At 40.0% G+C, this 12,437-nt stretch overlaps 1 protein-coding gene across 2 annotated transcripts in view; it reads right to left on the reverse strand.

Moving 5' to 3' along the window:
* DOCK1 (dedicator of cytokinesis 1) overlaps nucleotides 1-12,437 on the reverse strand; it is a 536,657-nt gene that overhangs the window by 410,522 nt on the left and 113,698 nt on the right. For both annotated transcript variants that reach the window (XM_089669568.1, XM_089669578.1), the window contains exons 7-8: nucleotides 5,966-6,101; nucleotides 5,069-5,223 (exon numbers count right to left, since the gene is read on the reverse strand). In XM_089669568.1, the coding sequence (XP_089525694.1) occupies nucleotides 5,069-5,223; nucleotides 5,966-6,101 (291 nt within the window). The remainder of the gene's footprint in view (nucleotides 1-5,068; nucleotides 5,224-5,965; nucleotides 6,102-12,437) is intronic.

Here is a 12,437-nt window from a genome sequence, read left to right on the forward strand (position 1 = left end):
ATACTCTCAGTTTATCTAAGCCCTCATCACTCCATCATGCCTATATGCAGAAATGGGAATTGGATCATAGCATTACCCTGGAACCACAATAATGGAAGCAAATTTTGGAAACCATCAAATTGTGCTCCCAGAATTCACTTGCACTTGAAACTAATTATGCATTACTGTACTGTTGGTACCATGTTCTGACTTGAGTTGCACAGTATACTCCAAGGCATGCTGGGACTTGTTCTGTGGCTGCCTAGAACCGGGCACTTATATCAACATATGGTGAACCGGTCTGAATGTGTATGCTTTGTGGACTCAGGTCTATGATATAATGAAAGTACTCTTTGGAGTTACTATTCCTATTATATCTGAAGAGATATTGCTCTACTCGAAACCAGATGGGCTTTCCAAATGACAATTCAAACTGACATTTTTACAGCTACTAAGCATATCATAGTTGAAGCCTGGCTGTCGTATCCCCTCTTCTTGGCGGCAATAAAATCGAACGTGTATGGGATGCGCATGAATAACAAGCTGACTGCTGAACTTAGTGACATTATGTGCAATTTGCACAAAACCTGGAATTCATGGGTTTTCAGCTTTATGCCATCAGATTTCAACCACCGACTATTACACCCAGATCACACCAAACCCTACTTTGAAATCGTGCAACTTACAGTGAAGTCACGCAATTTCAAAGTAGAATGACATGCCGATTTCAGGTGTGATTTGCAAGACATCTGACACAGATGCCTATGCAAAACACACCAAAAACAGTGCATGTATTACTTTAGAAATCGGTGCAGTTCTGACCAAGTCGGAACCGCACTGACATGACTGCTGTAATTGCAGACAATAGGGTGTGACTTGGCATGCAATTTGCAAGTCGCATGACATGCAAATCACATGCCAGTTCGCATCCAGTGTGACTGTGGACTTAAATTTAAAAGAAACAAGTCCCCTCATCTGACGTTGAGGAGATGCCTCCACGACGTCTTTGGCATACCTCTCAACTGTCCGCCCTCTTTTCCACTTCTTCTTTCCTTCTCTTCTCTTTTTCTGCACAAGTTTTTCTCTGTGGATTTATGCTGACAGCATAAAAGAGCACTGAGGTAATTTAGGGCCTTCTTCCTCATGTAATGTACCATACTGAACTGTTGGTAGATGACCATTTTGTATTATTGACCTGTGTGCCATATTCACACCTATTTTTTTTAACGGCTCTCTATCTGCTGCCTTTAAAGAAAGAAACTGTTGAATAAAAAAAGTTTTAGCTGGCGTTGGGCCAACTGCAAAGGTAAGTATTAGAAGTTTTAAGACTTGGGGTCAAAACAGCAGTGATTCCCCCAGCCTTTCCCCCAGGCAAATAGGGTATTCAGCCACCTGGATGGAGTCATATACCTGTTTTCTCACTACTGTACACAGTGTTTCCTCCTATCGACTGGTATTTCCTGCAGTAATACAGGAACTAGTGGGAGAAACCGCTGCGTGTGCACCAGGCGTATGAAATATTTACATACCCAAAACAAATGAATATTGGAGGATGCCAGGGAGCAGCATGATGGTGGTGTTTCAAGACTTGGGCAGTGAATAAGGCAAGTATATTGCCTTTTCTTTCTACAGATATTGCTACTTGCTGTTTACGGTCTAGATTTCTGGTGCCCAACCTGCGGCCATTTGGTATATAATATGCGGCACTTGGAACTTAGCAGTCTGTGGTAGGAACATTGATTAGGGTAATGGTATTGATCTACACTAGCCTCATGTAACATACTCCCAGTTTCATACTGTCTTCAGCAGCATTTCCCCAGCAAAAAATTTTGCATGTCCACACTATCTGACCCTCATTTACTCTATTAGGTCTGCAGTTTCTGACAGTCCTCTCAAGCATTACATATATTGAACATTTTGTGTGGCTCTTTGGTGATGTCAGGGGGTTGCATTTGAGGCCCTCTTTAGCTCATAAGTTGACAATTATTGGTTTAGATTCTGTAGTAATAGTGCCAATTTAAATTCAAAATTTAACCTACATCAACTACTCTGTCCACGAGTTGACAACACTGCTGAGCAAACAGTTGGAGCTCCATCACACTATAATATTTGCTCATAGTTACACTTTAAAAATTTCCCATATACAAAGGAACCTTAAGACTCCTTAATTCATCAAGTAAACCAGTATATTCATTTTGCTGCAACACCGAGCAGCAGACATTTTTTTAAATTCTATAATAAAATGAAGATGCAATTTAATCTATGTAATGTCAGCAATTATAAAAACACATTAAATAATAATAATCGTGATAAAAGAGTTTTGCTACTTCGTAGAAGAATGTATTTCAAATTCCTTCTGAGAAACTCACATTAAGAACTTTACAGGAGGAAGACTCTTAAAAATAATGGCATTCATTTCAGATACTTGCATTAATTACTATAAATGCAAATAGGATTTATTAACCAGTTATGAACTGTAATGCATTGCCAATGGATTTCTTTTCTCCTCATTAATTTTCAATTACGCTGCATTCCTTTGCAAATCCCCCATCAGAAAAAAAACATAAAAAGTTTCTACAAAGTACACGATATTTATATTAAAACACTTCCAATCAACTTGGGGACTTTTGTGAACATAATTGATTTTGGCATTTTCTGTGATGGTTTGCCATTTCCAAGATTATATAAAACTAACACAGGATAGAAATATATTGCACACCAATGTTAAAATCAAGAATGCATCATGAATCTATAGATACAAAACTGTGAACTGTTTAATAACAAGTTCTATATGACATACCCAAGATGTGCAGGGACTTCAAAATGTATTTGTTCAATAAGACGTCAAAAACATAAAAATTTAGGAAGCTTACTGGCACAAGGCTGCTCATGCAAAGCAAGGCTCCCCGTGGTGGGTACCTAGAACGTTAATCAAAGTGTGATAACACAAAAGGAGAACTAAAACAAATGGTGAAGGATTCCCAGTCGCTTTAACCACTTCAAGTCTGGACACTTTTACCCCCATCCTGTCCAGGCCAGTTTTCAGCTTTCAGCGCTATCACACTTTGAATGACAATTGCGCGGTCATGCAACACTGTACCCATATGAATTTTTTAGCATTTTTTTGAGACAGATAAAGCTTTATTTTGGTGGTATTTATTCACCACTGGGATTTTAATTTCTTCTGCTATATAAATGAAAACGTCCAAAAATTTAGAAAAAAAAAATGTTTTTCTTATAAAATTTTGCAAATAAATAATATTTCATCATAAATCTTGGCCAGAATGTATTCAGTTATCTTTTTAGTAAAAATAAAAATAACCCAAATTAGTTTATAACCAAACATTAGAATTAAAAAAAATATATTTTTTATTTTATTTGGGGTTTTTTTGTTTTTCACATACTGTCACCCTAGCAGTACAGTGTCACCATGGTGACGCTGTACTACTTGTGGGGGGTGATGAAGATTTTTTTTTTGTTACACTGATTGCTTTTACACCCTTAAATGCTGCAAAAGCAATCATTTCTCCTTCTCTCTGGCTGCATTCTTGCAGCCATTGAGAAATACTGTATGAGCTGTGATTGGTCACAGCTTGTCACATGGTACAAGGCTGTTGTGAATAGCCTTGTACCATGTGACCTCTGATCATTCAAAGATTTTACACGTAGTAAGCAATGATGTCAAAAGTGACATCTTGCTTACTACTCTGCATGTGATCACTGATAGGCCAGTGATCACATGATTGGGACCTCGCACAGAGGTCCCGTACAACGATCGGTGTTCCACTGTGTCCGGAGGACACAGCAGGCACCGGATCGCGGTGCTGCACGCTGCCAGGGAGCGCGCACAGTCCAAAATGGCGGGCGCCGTTTATGAACGGCAACCCACCCCTGGACTGCCAGGTCCGGCCGATTAAATTTAGCGGCCGAACGGCAAGTGGTTAATGATTTAAAATATGATCATATAAAATAGCCAATGCATTCTGGGGGCCAACACACTCCCCCTGCATCAGGGCTATAAAATACTCTTAAAATAGGAGGTATATTCATATGCATACATGACCAGTTGTTATAAAAAATTATTAAACACAATGTTAGAAGCGTTTAAGGTATGGTATAGTTTGAATCAATGTATCTATGCATATACCATACTTGGCTGATGACCCTTGACGTTGGAAATCACTGAAGTAGATACCACTAATCCAGTGATCTCCATTTGCTTCCGGGTCCCATGCTGAGGAGTCAGTCTGATGCATTGTGAATACAGGAGGTCAGCTGTTTCAGAGAATGCTTTGCATATTCTGAATGAATGCAAAGTATTCTCTGATTGAATGAGGTGGAAAGGCCGGTAGTGATGTCACCAACTTGCTTTTTTAAAGCTGCTGGGACAGGAAAAGTACACAATTCCTGTCATATAGCTTCATTCAGGTCTATGAGGAGTTATTTTGCAGGCACAGTCAAGGTCAGAGACATCAAGGGTGTAAACAACATCACATAGAGGTAAACATGTACTGGGGTGGGAGAGTCCTAGGTAAAGAAGCAATAGAAGGGAGGTAAATTTTATAGGGAAGATCAAGCGATGTATGATGCATTTTTAAATACAGATAGTATAAGTACACAGCTATGTCTTTAGATCAGCTTCCTTGTATTCCTTTAAACAGCAGCCTGCAGATGGAGTAGGGGAGGATTTAGGGCACTACAGTTTTGCACGGTGCTTTAAATTTAGCAACATGTTGCTTTTTATTGTACAAAAGGAATGATGGAGCAAATTGGTAACAAGGCTGAATCTCTAAACTGAAGTAGAGAAAATAAAAAAAATTAAAATAAAAAAAAATTCAGGCCTGACTGTCTAGCAGGAATTGCCTTGGTCACACAACTGACTGAATTGAGGCTACAAAATTATTTTGCAAATAAAACAGCAAATACATGAACTGTATATTTTCTGAAGTCAGGCTTTAATGACCCATTAAAGAGGTTTAGCATAACAATCTATAACTGCTGTGTGGGGAAAAAAAAAAAAAAGGAGTTAGAAACATCAGATAATGTCACAGTTCCACATTTGTTGTTCAGGTAATAGGTAAACACTGACCTGATAAATTTACACTCGGAGGGGTCATAAAGAGACATCAGAACTTCAGCGTCCTCCCCGATCTTACATACTACATTTTTTAAATTAACAAACAAAGCAAACGAGGGTGTGGCCGCAAACTTGGCTTGTCTGTTGATGTCATTTTGTTTCTGAGACTGGAAAAAAAATATAATACGGTAAGTCAACACTGGAAAAGCTAAACCGGTAACAATAACGTTTTTATTGTGAACCACACTGCTAGTGTCTTTAGATCAGCTTCCTATAAGCTCCTGTAACTAAACACTCAGGGAGAGGGTGCTCCAATCCTAGAAGCCAGTCAGGCTCAGCTACAGAGCACGAGATGCTGACAAGAGGAGAAAGAAGAGTGAGCAGACTAATGCCTAATGCTGTGGCTCCTTCATGGTCCAGTAAATAGGATGAGGGAAAGTTCTTCACCAAGTTGTGTTGCTAATGCAAAAGGACCGGACTATGCTGTCTTGCAGGGGTTTCTGGATCACAAGACTAGCTAGAGTTACAAACCCTTTAGCAAATAAAAAGCATGCCAATGTATTTAAAATTGTGTACGTAGCTGCTAGTCTGGAGTGCAGATTTAATTTCTTGAAAGTGAAGAAATACAAATGTAATAGCCATTCGTAAATGTGAAAAATCTTCTAGTCTAGTGTGTTTTCCAATGATCTGTAGACATTTGATTGGCTACAGGCCACAATCAGTAGTTCTATCAGAGGATGTTCACTATGGAGGGGCCTAGTGGAAGCATGTCTTTATTTAGCTACATGTAAAATATTTTAAATTGCATGTCGTTCCTTTTAACCAAAGAAAGTGCACAGAGTTGGTATAATGATTTTTCTGCCACAGCACTAGTAATAACCAAAGTAAGAAAAAAATAGTGTGCTAAACCTTTTCTTCCTGAATCCTTTCTTCAACTTGCTTGGAAGCTATTTCATGTGCCCTGAAAAGACTAATAGTGCTGGTCTGTTCTGGGTCGAGTATATTTCCATCCTCATCTCGTACAACCAGGTCCAAATCAAGTATCCTTAAAAAAAAAAAAAAAAAAGAAAAAACAAATGTAAAGTTTCCATGACATTAAGCAGCATTTATAACAATTACCATTAAAAAATATATCTTAAAAAGAGAATTGGTTAAAGGAAGCAGGCCTGACTGCTTACTGTAGGTCTCCTTACGTAGAGGGTGACTGTTAGGCTACGTTCACACTAGCCTTGTGTGCAGGCGGCAGAGAGGCGTTTGGTAAGCGTTTTTACTGCTTCCCGAACGCCTCTGCCAATTCTGCACATTACAGCACATGGTGCTGTTCTAACGGGAGCGTTTGCGTCGCGGCAAAACGGACGCCTCTGGACGAGTCAGGAGGCTTTGAAGCCTCCTATTCTCGTCTATGGTGCCGCTCCGCAAACGCCCAGCCGGCGTTTGCGGTGCGGTTGCGACGCGGTTGCGGGGCGTTTGTGGAGCGGTAACACCACTCAAACTGCATTATAGGCGTTTGTGGGGCGTTATTAACGCTCGGCAAACGCCTAGCAACCGCCGCTAAACCGCGCATGCGGCGTTTGCGGAGCGTTTGCCGAGCGTTAATAACGCTCCGCAAACGCCGGACCAACGCTTGCCAAACGCTATAGGGGCGTTTGGCAAGCGTTGGCAAAACAGCCTAGTGTGAACGAGCCCTCAGTGATATGCAGAAAAACAAAAGAAAAGCAGCATTTCAGTCAAAAGAGATCCAGTGTGGGGGAAATACTTGAAATGATCCCCAATGTTCTCTATTCAATAACAAATTTCTGGAAAACTGGAAACCCCAAGTATCTCCTCTTGGGCATCCATTAACTTGGTCCTTGTCTGACTCAAACGTTAACATTTTTTAAAGGATTTAATAAAAGATTTGTTCTACACAGCAATCACCACAAAAAGAGTTGACCTTCATTCTCTGCTAATTGATTTAACACATAATGTAGAACAGTTCATTTAATATCACACACAAAAAGGGACCTGCTGAACATCTCAACTTCACATATAACTATGTAAAGAAAGGATGAGCTATGTTCACTGTAGCAATCGGATCCTAAGTATTGGATAAAGAAAGAGGGCAAACAAAGCCCTGTATTCCATTAGTCACTTCTATGCAGGACATTCCAGGTCTATTCATTCAATATGCTGGAGCCTATAAAAACATAACCAAATAAAAAAAAAAAAATAGAAAAATAAGTTCACCCAAGTCTAACATTTTTTTTTGGTAAATGCTCCTTTACATAACCATCCTATTATCTTCTGGAGACTCTAGAAATGAGATTTCAGCCAGAGCTCAAGACTCTTCCTAACTGCTAGAGACATGGGAAAGGAAGCTCTCTCAAGGAGGGGTCCTTCTATAGAAAATATGAAGCTTCAAAGCAGCAGTAGCATAGCCACAGAAAACACCAGCAACACAATGTGGTATATATAGAGAAATAAATCACACAGTGAGCTAATCTAGAATCAGTGTGTATGTAGACTGTTCATTCAGAGCATCTCTCCTTTCAAGCACTTCAGAGAAATCGAAATGCTGTGTATACAGTACCTTGAAAAAGTATTAATAACCCTTGAAATTTACCACATTTTGTTATGTTACAACCAAAGACGTAAATGTATTTTATTGGGATTTTATGTGATGGACCAACAAAAAGTGGCACATAATTGCAAAGTGGAAAGGAAAATGATAAATGGGTTAACATGTTTTAGAAATAAATATGTGAAAAGTGTGGCGGCATTTGTATTCAGCCCCCCAGGGTCAAAACTTTGTAGAACCACCTTTCACTGCAATTACAGCTGCAAATCTTTTTGGGGATGTCTCTACCAGCTTTGCACATCTAGAGTGTTACATTTTTGCCCATTCTTCTTTGCAAAATAGCTAAAGCTCTGTCAGATTGGATGAGAGCGTCTGTGAACAGCAAATTGTAATTCTTGCTACAGATTCTCAATTGGGCCATTCTAAACACATGAATATGCTTTGATCTAAACTATACCACTGAAAAAAATAGGCGCTGTGGAAAATGCTCTCAGACAAGCACCTTAATGAAGGTGCATCTTTATTGGGTGAGACAAAGTAGCAAATATAATAAAATTTGACCAGCCTGAAGTGGACAGTGTGACTCCAAGGAACAGCCCGTTCACTCTGAAAGAAGCTGAGATCGGAGAACGCTCCTGTCGACTTCAAATCACGTGATCTCAGCGTACCGGCATCCCGGGTGGTGTCACCATGGCAAGCGAAGGCAGTGTCCGGCGTTGGCTTCAGCTGGGAGCATGTGTAGGTTACCAAGACGACATGTTTCGCGCAGTTGCGCTTTGTCAAGTCCTAAGTTTCCCTAAACTATACCATTGTAGCTCTGGTTGGATGTTTCGGGTCGTTGTCCTGCTGGAAGGTGAACCTCTGCCCCAGTCTCAAGTCTTTTGCAGACTCAGGTTTTCTGTTAAGATTGCCCTGTATTTGGCTCCATCCATCTTCCCATCAACTCTGACCATCTTCCCTGTCCCTGCTGAAGAAAAGCATCCCCACAACATGATGCTGCCACCACCATGTTTCAAGGTGGGGATGGTGTGTTCAGGGTGATGTAAAGTGTTAGTTTTCCGCCATACATAGGGTTTTGCTTTTAGACCAAAAAGTTCAATTTTGGTCTCATCTCACCAGAGAATCTTCTTCCACGTTTGCTGCGTCTCCCACATGGATTCTAGCAAAAACTGCAAACAGGACCTCTTATGGCTTTCAACAATGGCTTTCTTCTTACCACTCTTCCATAAAGGCCAGATTTGTGGATCGCATGACTAATAGTTGTTCTGTAGACAGATTCTCCCATCTGAAATGTGGATCTCTGCAGCTCCTCCAGAGTTACCATGGACCTCTTGGCTGCTTCTCTCATGAATGCTCTCCTTGCTCGGCCTGTCAGTTTAGGTGGATTGCCATGTCTTGGTAGGTTTGCAGTTGTGCCATACTCTTTCCATTTTCAGATGATGGGTTGAACAGTGCTCTGTGAGATGTTCAAAGCTTGGGATATTTTTTTTATAACCTAATCCTGCTTTAAACGTCTCCACAACTTTACTCCTGACCTGTCTGGTGTGTTCTTTGGCTTTCCTGCTGTTTGTTCACAAATGTTCTCTAACAAACCCGAGGGCTTCGCAGAACAGCTGTATTTATACTGAGAATAAATTACACACAGGTGGACTCTATTTACTAATTAGGTGACCTCCGAAGGCAATTGGTTCCACTAGATTTTAGTTAGGGGTATCAGAGTAAAGGGGGCTGAATACAAATGCACGCCACACTTTTCAGATATTTATTTGTGAAAAAATGTTGAAAACAATTTATCATCTTCCTTCCATCTTCACAATTATGTACCACTTTGTGTTGGCCTATCACATAAAATCCCACAAAAATACATTTATGTTTTTGGTTCTAACATGACAAAATGTGGAAGATTTCAAGGGGTATGAATACTTTTTCAAGGCACTGTAGATGTATTTCTAGTTATATATATATATATATATATATATATATATATATATATATATATATACACACACACACACACACACACACACACACACACACACACACATACATACATACAAACACACAATATTTTTTAATAAAATAGAAAGATGAGATTTACTTGCATGTCAACATTTTGCATGCAACCTGTCACAAATACTTTAATAGGCATATTTTGGAGTAGCACAGTGGCTAAGTGGTCAGCACTTCCACCTACCAGCACAAGGATTAGATTGTCAGTTCAAATCCCAACCATGGTACTACCTGCCAGGAGTTTGCATGTTCTCCCTGTGCCTGCGTGGGGTCCCTCCGGGTACTCCAGTTTCCTCTGACATTCCAAAGACATGATGGTAGCTTAATTAGATAATAAAACCAGCATACAATCCATGGGAACACACAGCCTGTGTCATAGAAGGCGATTTAAAGTATATCTAAAATAAATTTTGTTTTACCTTTTGAACAGAATAGAGAAAAGTTGACGTATATATGAACCCTTACCTTGCAAATTAACCAGTTTAAAACAGAAATGAAAGGCAACCTGTGTGTAAAAATATACTTTTTAAACACAACTACAATAAGTCTTCATGCACAGTGGGCATTTTATAATCATCAGGAGCGTTAGCTGTATAAAGTCACATTAAGAATGCAAGTTTTTCTGCATTTTTGCATTAGCATTTAGCCATGTTTGCGGTTTTAGCGTTATTTACACCAAAAAAAAAATTTTGCTAGAAAAAAAAAAAAAAAAAACACACCCAAAAGAGCCGGTTTGCTGCGTTTTTCAGCGTTAGAGTGTTTTTGTAGCTACAAAACCCCTCTACACATAGGAAAACATGCTGGGGAGTTTACTGGCTGTAGAAAAAAACTCCAAAAGCCAAAATCAGCAACTGTATAAATGTCCAGTGTGCATGAGGACTAACATTTGTGTTCTTAAAAATGCTGCCTCCCCCCTCCTCGTACCTATTCTGCTTACCCTTTACAAAAGAGATCTGTGGTAATCTACTCCAGAGCAGTTACATGATCCACAAGCTCCAGCTCTCCTGTGTCAGGGAGTGCTTGACAACAGCTCTGAATTCCTGTAGTCGCGACTTCACCCACTGGCTCCCAGTGCCCATCCATTGTTGAGGCTCCCTCCCCTCCCCTGCAGCAGCCACTCTCTAATATAGAAGTGCTGAAGCATGTGCATCAAATGACCATATTGTAGCAGATTAAAAAAAATATATAAATATATTGTAACGGAACCGGACCCCGTCTGCGGTAGAGTATTTCCATTAGACTCTCGCTTCCCTGTCCGAACACAGATTCCCGGACACCACCCTGACCATACAGTAAATAAGACAGCACCAGACTCTTCTTAAGACAGGAAGTCAATTGCTTTATTTTAACACAGACACAAGATATATACATTCAAGGACACAACCCACCTCCCTGCATATGGACACAGAGCATGGCAAACCAAATCTAGCAACCAGAGACATCAGCAGACACCCCCCACCAAGCCAATACACAAACACATACAACCCATAATAGTTTGCTCCCAAGCCAGACACACAATAGAACAATGGGACAACCACATGGCATTAAACAATGAACAACCCCCACACCCCACCAAACCAAGAAACACAATATTAGGACAGATCACCCTGCACCCCTAACAGGCACAGGTTGCCTACACATAAGAGGAACATGAGGAGCTGACACAGGAGCCCCCCACCCCCAAAAGTCACTCCCCTCACATATATATTTCCACTGACCTGAGGCAGCATAGGTAGGAGGAGGGGGGAGGCAAACTTTTAAGAACACTTATAGTTGACATTTACTTCCACTTTAAAACAAAGGTCATTTTTTTTCCATCTATTTCTCATTAGGGGGATTTCCCCCAATACTTCTGGTCTTGTAATCTCAACAGGAAACGAGGGATATTTTGTAAAGGAAATACCCTGCTAAACAATGGTCTAATGAACAAGTGTCCCTATTGTAAAATTTTTCCTCTATTCCTTTTCTAGAGACAACTCACAATTTTGAATTTCATTCACAGTAACACTGGAGAGAAGGACAATTAGAGAGAGTGAATCTTCTCAATAGGGACACAGAAATCAATTAAACCTGACAGGAGTTCCATACCCTCACTGCTGTTTCCAATCCTTAAAAATAACAAAGGTTCTGCCTTTAGTTATACTGGAGCGTTGCCTGCCTAACCTAGAGCTGCAGTTTCATGTTTTATAATATGAGGACAGAACACATCATAGACGTAGCATAAACGCTGGATTTGAAAGCCTCATCAGAACTTTCATCCATTAGTATTTAGGGGACAAAGACTGTTTTTCTGCAGCTCCTGCTCCCATTTGTCAGAAGTTTCAGAACAAAACAAATTCTCAAGATGCTCATTCCTGTTTGAAAACCGAGCATCTGGAGTCCATGCAAACTTTAAGCAAACATGTCGGCAGATGGTAAGACACAATAACAAACAAGGAATTCATTAATTGAGGAGAAGGTGAAGCTTTAAATTTTCTACGACAAACAGAATCAAGGCTCAGTCTCAAGTCTTTCTCTGCAAAGCTGAACACAGTCACAGGAAATGCAAAACTGCCATATCTCAGCAACCCATACATAAAATTAGATTTTCATGAGGCGTTCATACTTTTAAAAGCTAGAAGGCAAAATGCATAGCTAAACATCACCTACTCACAGAAAGGTAAGCTTCTGGTTATAATAAACTACAAATATTCATAAATCACTACATGGCTCACTGCAGTCTCCGATAAGTAAATCTCTCACGTACGTTCAGTTCAGAATAGGGATTTAGTTACAAATTTATTTATTTCAGGAATTTATATAGTGGCGACAATT

The sequence above is a fragment of the Staurois parvus genome, unplaced genomic scaffold, assembly GCF_062004578.1.
Source record: "Staurois parvus isolate SC_StPar_1 unplaced genomic scaffold, SC_StPar_1.0 ptg000009l, whole genome shotgun sequence".
NCBI classification, from domain to species: Eukaryota; Metazoa; Chordata; class Amphibia; order Anura; family Ranidae; genus Staurois; species Staurois parvus.